The 13,132-nt window shown below is 41.8% G+C and overlaps 1 protein-coding gene across 1 annotated transcript in view; it reads right to left on the bottom strand.

The window, feature by feature from the left end:
• Positions 1 to 9,917, bottom strand: part of prkcg (protein kinase C, gamma) — an 80,420-nt gene extending 70,503 nt beyond the window's left edge. The window contains exon 1 of the mRNA XM_033980869.2: positions 9,676 to 9,917. Within this exon, the coding sequence (XP_033836760.1) occupies positions 9,676 to 9,917 (242 nt within the window). The remainder of the gene's footprint in view (positions 1 to 9,675) is intronic.
• Positions 9,918 to 13,132: the final 3,215 nt, after the last annotated feature.

Raw genomic sequence — 13,132 nt, 5'->3', positions numbered from 1 at the left:
GTTTTCTGATTTGTGTTTTGATATCGTTTTCTCATCACAAACGCACCTGGAGTTGTGTCTTGTTTCATTTGCATTCCAGGTTAAAAGCACAAATCCTGCTTTTTAGGTTTCTCTCAAGCTCAAAACACCCCGTTCCACCTTGTGATGTCATCGTGTGGTAATACAGGAAGTGCTCCACTGTGTTTTTAAACTCCACATACCTTCGGTAGAATCATTTGGATCATTTTCAAACCTGGAATTGCGAATCTGTGCTGAACTAAAGGGAAAATATAAATGTTAACTTGAAAGCTACCACTTCATGACATCACAAAGTAGAACGGAGCATTTTGAGCTTTGGAGAAGTTACTCAAACGTGTGTGAATGAAACAAAACATGACTCCAGGTCTGTTTTTGATGAGTTAACAACATTTTAAAGTAAATAAAACCTCACAAGACTCCATTTTGTGAAGAACCTTTAAGATGAATTATTTAAATGTGCACTATGGAACTTTTCTGGAAGAGTAAGCCAATCTCCATCTCCTCGTCTCCATGGAGATGTTATTGCTTTACCAAGACGCTCCACAGTAGAACATGAAACACACACATCTACACAGAAACAACCACGTTTAGAGGAAGTTAGAGGTCAGATCTGTGGAGAAGCGAGCACATTTACTGTAAGAAAGTGAGTTTTTCAAGCTATTTTTGCAAAATAAAACAGCTTTAATTGAAAAAAATGAAAGATAGATACTGTATATTCAATGCCGTACTGTGCGATATTCAAGGTGAAGCGATAACAGCAGACCCTCCGCCGGAAATGTTACACAGTAGAGCTTTAAATAAGTGGCCTTGTTAGTGGTTTCTGATTGTGTAGCAAAAATTACCTTCCTCTTAATAGTGGACTGAAAATAACCCACGCTCCACAGTGGAAGTATTCTCCACGGGTGTACGCTACTTTCCACTAACTGCCTTAATAACGACTGAAAATAGCGGACTTCTGTTTGAAAGTGAATAAGCACATTCTCACCACGGAGCTTTTCATTGACAAAATATTGTGTCTTTTTGAATATCTTGAATTTTGAATAATCGCTCCACTTTCTGAAGCCGCTGTGAACAAAACACTTCATTTTATTTTATCTATGCTGAGAAGAGAAGAAGAAGTTTGTACAAGTTTTGGTTTCATGTGGATAGGCACAGTACGTACGAAGATATTCATTAGAAATCAGGTCAACAAATCTGCAATCCGAGAGTTAAAGTGCACGTGACATTTTTTCATGTTCTTTTCAGTCTGATTTAGTTTGGTGGATATTTCCTTTGGTTAATTTTTTATCAGTTTTACATCAGTTAATTGACAGTTTGTGGAAAAAACATGAAAAGAAAACGACAAAAATACAGGAAATACAGTAGCGCCCATCCAAAAATCCATGTATTTTTTTACTCCTCCACTCATAACTTTTCATAGACTGTATAAAGAAGTGGACTAAGCGAGCGTGACGTCGCCCACAGCGTTCAGCTCCAGTCAAATGAAGCTAATCGAAGCTAGCGGTTATAGCGGCGAATTTGGAGCCAAGTTTCATATTTGGAATTCTGACTGTGAGTACCATAGCAAACAAAGAGCCAATCCAGAGCCAGGATGTTGAAAGTAACGCCCCTTCATGCCTGCAGCGCTGGTGTAGCAGAGAGCGGGTGCTTAGCAACACCGTCCTGTCAATCAAACCTGTTGCTAACGCTAGCGGGAGTGACCTCGGGGAAAGAAGACGCCTCATTTGTTTGTTACTAATGCTCATATCATGATTTACGGACATAATAGAGAAATAAAAACGCCAGGATCATGTAGAGCGGGTTAATATGAACATTTTAAGACCAAAATGAAGTGGTTGACTGTGACAGTTAGTTACATTTCTGTATCTGGAAATAAACTCTATCGAACTGTTTCCCGAGTCTGTATCTTTGGTTCCTCCGTCAGTTTTTACGACACGCTGCTTGGTAACAGTTATAGCTTCACCTTTACGCATGTTACATCTGCTGCCCATGTCCAACCAGGAAGTAAAATGATTAAAAAAAATGGAGAAACTGGGTAAATTTGCTTTAGTGAAATGAGTAGTGAGTCTGCGCTGTCGTATGCACTTTAAACAGCAAATCCCACCGCAGAGATTGGACCTGTCCTCCAGCTCGGCTTTAAACTGCTGGGATTCTTGTACACTTAAAGCAGCACTGATTGGAGAGGACATTACGATATAATTCAACTAAATGTCAGAAGCCTGTGCGCTCTCAGGACCGGATAAATGAAAGCGGTAGTCTCAGGGCATCTGGCGTAAAAAATAGAAATACATTAGTGTCACAAAGGGTTCAGTTATAAAGCTTTGAGGTGGGCGGAAAAATACACTGCAAAGACGTATTGATACTCTGCAGCGACATCATGCTGCGGAGGTTTGGCGCGTATGTCTATCACGGAATGTTCAGCAGTTACCGTGGAGACGAAATGCGCGCATTTGCAAACACAGCCGAGTATTAAGATCGCCTGATAACGCAAGAAAACATACAAAAAACATACAAAACATCACGTTTTCAGGAGTCTGCAATGAAAATAAACAGTCATGGTCCTTTTTAAGAGTTTAGGAGTTTGATTTTCGACAAAAAGGTGAGCGTAACTAACTGAAAAATGGTTTGCTAATGCTAGCTAGCTTGCGAGTTTAATGTTATTTGAGAGGGGCTTGTTAAACAGCACAAATCCGCTCACTTTTTGTAGTTCTAAGTCAATTTTTTCTGGTCAGATGTGTTTAAATGAAGCTCAGATTAATGTCTAACTTGAGCGTCAAACAGAACAGTGCCTCCAGTTAGCATCATAACCCAGGGAATGTTGATGTCGATGCTGCGAAGTGTCAATACGGTGGCTTTGACATGACATAAGGTTTTAAAACGGCAGAAGCGAAGACGAGACTATATTAAGACGACACTGAACTCGATTTTAAACGTTCAATTATGTTTGTTTCTGATTTCGTTCATAATTGGGGATATTTTTTGCCTTCAAACTGTGACAGATTTGTAACCTTTTCACAGAGCTGATAAATGCCAGAAGGAAGTAATGAAGAATGTAAAACTAGGAGTCCCCCTGAATAACGATGTTCATTGTATCGGCCGTGTTCCTTAGTCTTTAATTAATGTCACAGTCCACCGCGGGGGAGTAAGTGCTCAGGTTGAGGTCTGAGCCGGTGACATCTTTGGAAACCTCTTCAGCCTGAACTAAATGCCATGAATGACCATGGAGCCCGGCGACAGTTGGAGAAATGTCCCAAGAGTTTCCCCGAGGCTTCTGGCACCGGCTCTGCCCCACATCTGAAAACACGCCCACCATATGTCCACCCGCTCGCACTGATAGAGCTGCATGTGAAACAAAGACATCTCCACCTACACAACGCGGCTGATACAACGCAATTAAACAATAAACGTGGATGTTTAGTGAGTGGTCTGTAGGGGGAGTAGTGAGTATTCGATCTGATAGCGCAGTTTGTAAGTCGCAAAGGCTGCGATCTCTGCTCTTCTGCAAACAACGGAGCATCTTATCTTCATGTTGATGGTGATCCTGTCGTCTAGATTTCTACAAAAACGTTCAGAAATGCAATTTCTTGGATTAGCAATTCATATTTCTTCTCTCAAATTCATATTTCTTCTCTCAAATTCACATTTCTTCTCTCAAATAGTTGGCTAAACGTGTCAGTGTTGATTTACGGACTGACACGTTTAGCCAACAAACTTAAACAACAATAATTTGCCAGAAAAATCGCAATTATATACTGTTCCAAAATGGTTCAGCCCTTGTGCACATGTACGCTTAAAGCTAACAAATGCTACTCTTTGAATGACATTACGCCCGTTACAGTGGTTTATCGCGGGGTTTACGTTCTAAAAATAAATCTGTGAAGTATCAGCTTTATTTTTTACAATTATTCTCTATATGTTTTTGTCTGTAAAACTCCTCACCACACACTTTATACACTTTTCTCACACAGGCATTAACATTTTCTCACATTTCTCTCTCGTTTAAACTCTCTGAAAGTTCAAACCTTCGTAGGCGTCTTTGTCGGTGCAGAACGTTTCATTGACATTGTGGGTTTTGTCAGGGAGAAAACAAATTGCAAACGTACAGCACTTCAGAGTCACACTGCAATCCAACATTTATGTAAATTTGTCTGAACACATTCTGTACTGTACAGGAGACACGGCACGGAGGAGACTGATGGACAATGGTCTACAGTCCAACAGCCAATCAGGACGCAGGACACAATGGTCTACAGTCCAACAGCCAATCAGGACGCACAACACAATGGTCTACAGTCCAACAGCCAATCAGGATGCAGGACACAATGCACGATCATACAATGTAAAAAAAACAAACATGCAAAATTACACGAAAATATCCACGAAACGGTGAGAGAAAAGTGAACCGTGTCTTGTTTTATTATGCAACTTTTACAGTGACTGGTTCCCCGTGTGCTTGTCTACATGGAGATGCTCTGACTTGGCCTGAAATGTTCCACAGCATGGCTTTAAACGTATCTATATCTATGGAGATCTATATCCGGGTGATGCTTTACCGGAGTGTTTTCCGTTAAAATAGGCTGCACAATTTCAAAGGTATTTTTGACGCCCTTAATTCAACAACTGCCATATCTACATCTAAGTTTAATGCCATACTGCGGAACATGTACACCATTATGTCACAGTAATATGCTGACTGACTTTCTCCGGGGTCAGATCTCGGCACGGCTGCGTTGAGTTTGAGGTGAGTCGCTCTCGGGGGATCGTCAGGTGCAGTGTAGATACTCACAGACCGTTCAAACACTTAACGTTCAATCTCTTTACGCAAATGAAGCTCTCCCACGATCCCCCGATAAAATGTCGTCTATACAGGGGCCGATATATCGCATGACTGACACTTATCGAGCTGTAGTGATGCACTGCTTGCACAAAATATCACAAAAGTGTCAATAACGCAATATCGGCTGACGCAACAAACTAACTACCGTATTTTCCGGACTATATCGCACTGTTTTTTCCTAGTTTGGGGTGCGACTTATACTCTGACACGATTTATATGTGAAATATATGTTTTTTTTTCTTCATTATTATGCATTTTTTGGCCAGAGCGACTTATACTCAGGTGTGACTTATACTTAGGTGCGACTTATATATGAAATATATGTTTTTTTCTTCATTATTATGCTTTTTTAGCTGGAGCGACTTCTACTCCATAAATACAGTAAATCACAATAACACCAAGGCTCTCCATCTGATACAAACTGATTTTAATCGATATGTTCATATGTTCAGCTGATTTTTATTCAATATATTATTCATTAAAGATTTTCCTTATGAAATCCAGCATTCGCCTTCCCATTGTCCTGGTTTAGTCTGTATTACGTTTTTATTTTTCATTTTTCTAGTAAACACATCACATATAAATGAAACCTGAATCAAAAAGTATATTGAAATATCGCAATAATATTGAAAGTGCACTTCTTAAAACAAACCGATAATGCAAAATTGACTTTTCGGGGGTTTTACTCAGGTTATAGTGGCTTCCTCTTCTCATTGACCGTCTGAAGTTGTATTTAGTGTGATTCAAAGATGCTTGAGTGATCGTTATAACCTGCATCCAAGACATCACTGCTCCAATCAAGCTCTGTTTTCAACACCACAGGTGGTGATACGCAGAGGATTCGAGAGTGTGGCGTACACATTTCTGCACAAATGAAACCGCTACTTGCTAGAAAGATCTGGAGTTATACATTGGAAGTGTCGACAACTGCACAGGTCTGTGTTTTGACGTTTACGGCGACGTCAGCTCTAATTCGGGATCGCGGTTTTCTAATGCGGATGTCAGTGGACGTATTATGTTAATGCCATATGAACCAGGACTTCAGGGTCAGGACTAAACCAGGATTAAACCAGTACTAAACCAGGACTAAACCAGGACTAAACCGGGACTAAACCAGGGCTAAACCAGGACTAGACATCAGCATTTCAGTTTTCTGCAGCTAAAACCTGAAATATTCTTCCTGAAGATGTGACACAGGCCTCAACTTTGACAACGTTTAAATCCAGACTCAAAACAGTTCTGTTTATCTGTGCATGTGACTGAAAGGTTTTTATTTTGCACTTTTCTCCTTTAATGTTCATTTTATGATGAGTATTTTTGATTATTTATGTTTTGATTTGGTTTTTTTTGTGTGATTTTAATGTCTTTTTCATTCCGTAAAGCACTTTGAATTACCTTGTGTACGAACTGTCCTATACAAATAAACTCATAAACTTGTTTCACGTTGCTGAATATTACGATTTAAAACGTCCAAATTATAACACAGCAGACAAAAGCGCAGTACATCTTCTTCAACAGCTGTATCGCATATCCCAACGTTTTCCAATATGGTGCAGCTCTCATCCAAAGAGATGGATGTATAAGGAATGGTATTTTTCCAAATTGCCCATGGGAAATGAACTCAAGAGTGAATGCTACACGTTAGCCCTGCACCTAACTAGCATACGTCCGTGGTCTCGCCCGCCTCAGGCTAAAATACATGGGCTTCCGCTCTCCACCGCCCCCTAACTGGAACCCAGTGGCGGAAAACCAGTTGATTGCGATGGGGGAGATTGGACGGGTGCGTGGAGGTTTGAACAGGCCTGACCCACACTATATGAAACATGCATAAATATTGACAGTGGAGCCGAGTGCCTTAATTAAGCTCCCGGGGGTGTGCCGTGTGCAGAGGTGAGGGTGTAGTGACCAGATGGGGCAGAGTTGGTTGCTAAGCAGTGTGGGTGGTATCTCCATCTCACACACACATCGCAGAACGGCAAAGAGAAGATGGAAACGGAGGGTTTCAGAGGAGCTGCGTGTTAGTATATCACAGTTTTGAGGTAAGAAGGAGTTGTTTACGCCACTAAAACGTTACCGAAATCGCCATTGTTAAATTATCTGTTGTTATTAAAGATCCTCCACCCAATTTTTCCCACGTATCTGAGCGAATTTGACCTCGTTTCAGTGCAGATACATCGTTTAAGCTCAAAATAAGTCTGCTGCATGCTAATTAGAAAGCATTTTACTGTACGATAACCAGGAACTGAGAATTAGTCCTGTAAAGTTGCACCGTGGAACTTTAGTTATTGCTTTGCCTTGAATGTTTCACAGTGCGGCATTTACTTAATCTATTGCTTCTATTCAAATCTCTACACACCAGTAACGTGGCCTGATGGGGTCATTTGTTACAAGTATTATGCAACGCTGAGGAACATCTAGACCAGGCATGTCCAAACTGTGGCCCGGGGGCGAAACGCGGCCCTCGGATCAATTTTTCTTGGTCCTAAAGCTTCCAGGTGAATTGGCCCATATTACTTTAAACAGTACTTTTTACCGCACATTTCTGAAAATATACTTTAACAAGCCCATGTCAAATATTTAAAGCGTGAATAAAGGTCTAGTAGTTCAATTTAACTTGTAATAATAAAGTTAAAGTATCACCATGTTTTACGGCGTTAAACTCTCCGCTGTCCATCACACGTTACGTAACAATGCGATGAATATGTTATAAATACAAATGTGTTTATTTGATATATTCATGTTTTTGCGTGTGTAGCCCTGAGGCGGCGGACATGGACTCACTGCCTTTGCGTTGTGTCTATTTTTGAATTACATGTTATACTTATCATTTCCGGTTATACTATGTAGCTTTCCCCCCACTGCTTTGACTGGAATGTTTCACAATATGGAATTAAGCTTATCTATTTCCATGGAGACAAGTTGAGAGCGAACAACAATAAATGCGACATGGATAAGTTTGTTGTCATACAGTGGAACAAACCAGAAAGTGCAATAAAATGTCCAAATAGAGGCGGGCGATATGTCAAAAAGTGAATACAGTTGTCCCTCACTATATCGTTGTTCACCTTTCGCGGTCTCGTTTTACCGTTTTTTTTTTTTACATCGTATGATCGTGCATTGTGTCCTGCGTCCTGATTGGCTGTTGGACTGTAGACCATTGTGTTGTGCGTCCTGATTGGCTGTTGGACTGTAGACCATTGTCCATCAGTCTCCTCCGTGCCGTGTCTCCTGTACAGTACAGAATGTGTTCAGACAAATTTACATAAACGTTGGATCGCGGTGTGACTCTGAAGTGCTGTATGTTTGCAATTTGTTTTCTCCCCGACAAAACCCACAATGTCGATGAAACGTTCTGCACCGACAAAGGCGCCTACGAAGGTTTGAACTTTGAGAGAGTTTAAACAAGAGAGAAATGTGAGAAAATGTTAATGTCTGTGTGAGAAAAGTGTATAAAGTGTGTGGTGAGGAGTTTTACAGCCAAAAACATATAGAATAACTGTAAAAAATAAAGCTGATACTTCGAGGATTTCGCCTATTGCGGGTTATTTTTAGAACGTAACCCCCGCGATAAACGAGGGACCACTGTAACGGGCGTAATGTAATTCAAAAAGTAGCATTGGTTAGCTTTAAGCGTACACGTGCACAAGGGCTGAACCATTTTGGAACAGTATATAATTTTTCTGGCAAATTATTGTTGTTTAAGTTTCAAAGTGAAGATAGTTGGCTACACGTGTCAGTCCGTAAATCAACACTGACACTTTTAGCCAACTATTTGAGAGAAGAAATGTGAATTTGAGAGAAGAAATATGAATTGCTAACCCAACAAAATGCATTTCTGAACGTTTTTGTAGAAATCTAGACGACAGGACCACCATCAACATGAAGACGTTCTGCACCGACAAAGGGCGGCTGTAGGGGGCGCCATTACGGACTAAATGAATCTTCGGTTGGTCACATAAAGATGGAGGAAAATAACATAAGGATGACAGCATCAATAGTTTTAACAAGGAGCAAAAAGGGTTGTAACCATTATGCGGGTGGACTCTGCTTTAGCTTTGTGGATCAGTGACTGCAGGAAAAAGAACATTACGAGACATTTCAGCAGAGCGGCGCCAGGATGAAGAGGCGCGGTCAGAGGAACTGTGAAATACACCTGAGTCACTATTAATCATTTCTTATGTGTTCATCCTCGTACGTTGATCATTAAAATGAAATTTGTTATAGTATTTCTAAAAGCTGTCATTTTTATTTACAGTACAGCGTAGTATTTGGTTTCGTTCTATAATACTGAGCTTATTTTAAAAAATCTACGAAGGTTTGAACTTTGAGAGTGTTTAAATGTGAGAAAATGTTAACGCCTGTGTGAGAAAAGTGTATAAAGTGTGTGGTGAGGGGTTTTACAGCTGCAAAACATAGAGAATAATTGTAAAAAATGAAACTGACACTTCGTGGATTTCATCTATTGCGGGTTATTTACTTCTTGTCATAACCCCCGCAATAAACGAGGGACCAGTGTAGCGCAATTTTCTTAGAGCCAGATCATGATTTTGATTCCATGATGATTGTATGTTTATATTGTCTTATCGAGGCTGACCAGTAGGAGGCGTGGGTGGGCAAAAGTGTAGAGCTGCATCCAAGAAGAAATGCGTCAAAATCGACACAAAGATGAGCTCACAATTTGATTCTTATCTCCATATCGCCCTGCCCTCTTACAATACAAGCAGGTAGTGGACCCTTCAGAGAGGTTAGCGCAGTCCGCTGTGTGTTTTTGTGTTTTTATTTGCGTGTTTTACCGGTGCGCTGTGTGTATCGTGTCTTACCAGATGAAGTCAGTACAGTGGCTGCAGAACGTGGGCTGCTTGAAGAAACGCGCGGTGAACTGATGATCTTTCACCTCAACGATGCGCTTGTGTTTGAGCGCCCCCTTCCTCTGGAACACGGGGACGCGCGGAGGGGGCGACAGCGGCGAGGGGAGGGGGGACGTTCCAGCCGACGAGGGGGAGGTGGGGGAGGCCAGGTTCAGAGGAGAGAGCATCGGGGACGGGGAGACCGGGGTGGACATTGCACCTGCTGGAGCGAGAGAGAGAAAGGGATAATGAGCAGAGAGGGAGGAGACCTTGAAACTAGGCTGTAGGAAAGAAGCAAGGACACTACACTGACGAACTTTAAGACAGTAGTAGCAGTGATTTAGCCCAGTTTAGATTCATTTAGGAAGTTGGTCAAGGCTTTTTGCAACATATTTTTGACAAGTTTCACAATTTGTGTTACCTTGTTTCAGGGTTGTGGCACCAGTTTCTGCGCCCTGGATACAAATCATCCTGCTGGGCTCATACTAACAAAAAATGCACATTATAGACTTTGAGTGGGGCCCCCTCCCTGCACTGGTCCCCCGGTAAACAGCCCCCATTAGCCCCCCCTAGTCTGACGACCCTGTAGCTACATTTTCTGTCTGTTTATACATATTTTTTTTACTTTTTAGAGTCATTAAGTGCAGTTCTAGCACTCAGACAGCTTTATAGATCTTACAATAGAATAACTTTATACTGAAATCAGTTTGAAACACCAAATTAGTCCAAAAAGTAAATTGGTTATAGATAAAACCAAACAAAATAGATAAAACAAAACAAGATAAACACATGTCACTGTATTTTTTGAGAAGCGGTAAAGAGTTAAACCTATCACACAGGCAAAAACTTTGGAACAAACTGTCCCGTGACTTGCCCCTATCACAGATTTTGACCTGTTTAAATCCAAACGTATTAATTCAAACTGGTTTTTAACACTTTGTACCACAGCGACACTTTGTAAAATCTGTCCTTATGTCATTGTTTTATGTTTTGAATGCTCTTATATTGGTTTAGTTTTATTGGAAAGCACCTTGGTCACCTTGAGCGTTGTAAAGGGCTCTATAAATAAATAAAAAAATGAAAAAAAAAAGTAGGTTACGGCTGGCGTGATGTCGAGAAAGCCCCAGAAAAAGCGAGTCTCTGGAAAAGCGGCGAGTGCGGACTGTACGGTGTAAAACGCTATACTGATGAAGGAGAAAGAGAGGTTAATTTAAAGCTGGAACAGAACCCTCCTCTGAGACCCACAACTCGGAACGATTAGCGCTACTGTCCCATTTACGGACCTCCACCTCCCCGAACCTCCCCCACCCGCCCACCCCCGCTCTCTCCTCATGTCAGCTGCACCTCCTGTTGCCATGTCGACTACACCCCCAGCACCTGCTCCTATATTATCGCGCTGTTCTTTCTCTCTACTTCCTGGCTGCCCTTGTTATTAATTAGCGCCATTTAGAGAAGGGGAAAAAGTTTTGAGTAATCTGGATGTCTATGGGGTGCTGTGAAAAGTGCAAAACAGCAAGTATCGAGTAGGGAGTAGCGTTGCCTCGTATAAATGATACATGAAACAGATTTTAATGAATAAATAAATGCTTGTAACTACGCCTGCAGCAAGAAACCTGTAGCGAGAGTGAAAGATGGAGTGGGAGCAAGTCTATCAAGCCTTAAAGGAACATTTTACCCCCCCAAAAAATATATATAATTACCTCAAATTGTATAGAATCTTCACTCGCTTTTCTCAGCTGCTCCTTTTTAAAATGTCCGGAAGTGCCAAAAGTGTAGCTCGCCAACTCAAAACAGCTCCGAAAAAATGAAGAAGTTATGAAGAAAAACTGAAACAAAGCAGCAAGTGTTGGGTGAGACTGGCGCTTTCTAGTAACCAAAGATAGAAGAGTGAAGTCGAGTATATCCGAACCCACAGGCAAGATGAGGAGGAAGAGGAGGAAGAGGAGGATGGAGAGGTGGTGGTGGTGGTGGTGGTGGTAGTTTCTTTCCAAGATGAAGACGCAGAGGAGGACCAGGAGAACAGGGTGAGATAGAGAGAGGGAACGAAAAGAGAGAAAGATTGAGGGGAATAGGCAGCGATTCATTTTTAAATCTGGGTTACTTGTCTCAGGAGAGTGGGGAGAGAAGGGGAAGGAGGACGGCTCAAACCACCACGCAAGCTGCCATTTTGCCACCGGTTGATGCAGAAAACACAAGCCAAGTTTCTCCTGGTGGACCGGGGAGAGGCGAGAGAGGAGGACCTAGGGGCAGAGAGGGGAGAGAACCTGGAAAAAGACACAGCAGAGAGACGTAAAGGTGCACTGTGTAACTTTTCTGGAGGCGGGCATCGCACCTGCTTGTCTCCGTGGATATTATTGTCCAACATTACGGCATTTAACGAACATCTAGCGTCTCATTTGGGTGTTTAATTGCTCAAAAATAAAAAAAATAAACATGCATTCTTACTGAGAACAGGCCGGGTTGTCACTCCACAGATCTGACCTGTAACTTGTAGATGAAGCTAGAATGTAGATCCGCTTAAAGCCATACTGCGGAACAAGCATAAACATCTCTATGAAGACAAGCAGGTGGTGTAGCGCTCACCAGAAAAACTCCACAGTTCACGAAGATCTGACACCAGTGAAGAGGTTGTGTTCATTTTCGAGAATTTAATTTAATTCAAGCTGAGAATTTTAAAGGCTTTTGCTTATTTTTGTGCGTCCAAAGTCACAGAAAACATTTGTGGTTTAAAGGCGTGTGCAACGGCAACCATTTGAGATCAATTTATGACCACGTGACGTCAACTGACCCCAAAAGAGACAAGATAATGACCTAATTCATGCAAATATGCCCAGTAATTATGTCTGTAATTACCATGGCAACACAAATACACAGGTGGAATCTTTAGCAGCCAGTCGTGCAAGTCATTGTATCCTCATTTTTTAAACCTCGGGGGTCTTTAGGACATTATGACACAACCCTGGAAAGCGCTCACATTGTGCCGGTTCTGGGGGAGACAGCAGAAACAGGCCTGAGAATAAACATGTTAATTTGTTCTGAACAATGCCGTGGAAACAGAGAAGTGTGGCACAGAAACAGCTTGTCTGAAAGCAGGTCGTCTCCGCCTCCAGGGGGGGCTGTGGTGGGCCCTGTGTCCGGCTCTGACAGAAAAAGAACAGTGAAAAACCACACACAAGGCGGACTGCGGCAGGGTGGTTAAGAGAAAGACACTTTAGCTCATTTACATTCAGCTTGTTAAGACTTTTTTCAGTTTGCTCCATATTCTGCATCTGAAATGTCTAATATAGTAGATAAAGGTACACTACGCAACTTTTCTGCATGTCTCCCGTAGACTGTATATTGGACTGTAATGGACATCGCTAACCTGCTAGCCGCCGCATTCCAAATAGAAAGTGAGCATGGGCGCACTTCCGGCTCCATCGACTCTGGT

This window comes from Periophthalmus magnuspinnatus, chromosome 16 (genome assembly GCF_009829125.3).
Source record: "Periophthalmus magnuspinnatus isolate fPerMag1 chromosome 16, fPerMag1.2.pri, whole genome shotgun sequence".
Lineage (NCBI taxonomy): Eukaryota > Metazoa > Chordata > Actinopteri > Gobiiformes > Gobiidae > Periophthalmus > Periophthalmus magnuspinnatus.
Note: the sequence above shows the minus strand (reverse complement) of the source record. Positions and strands in the feature narration are given on the sequence as shown.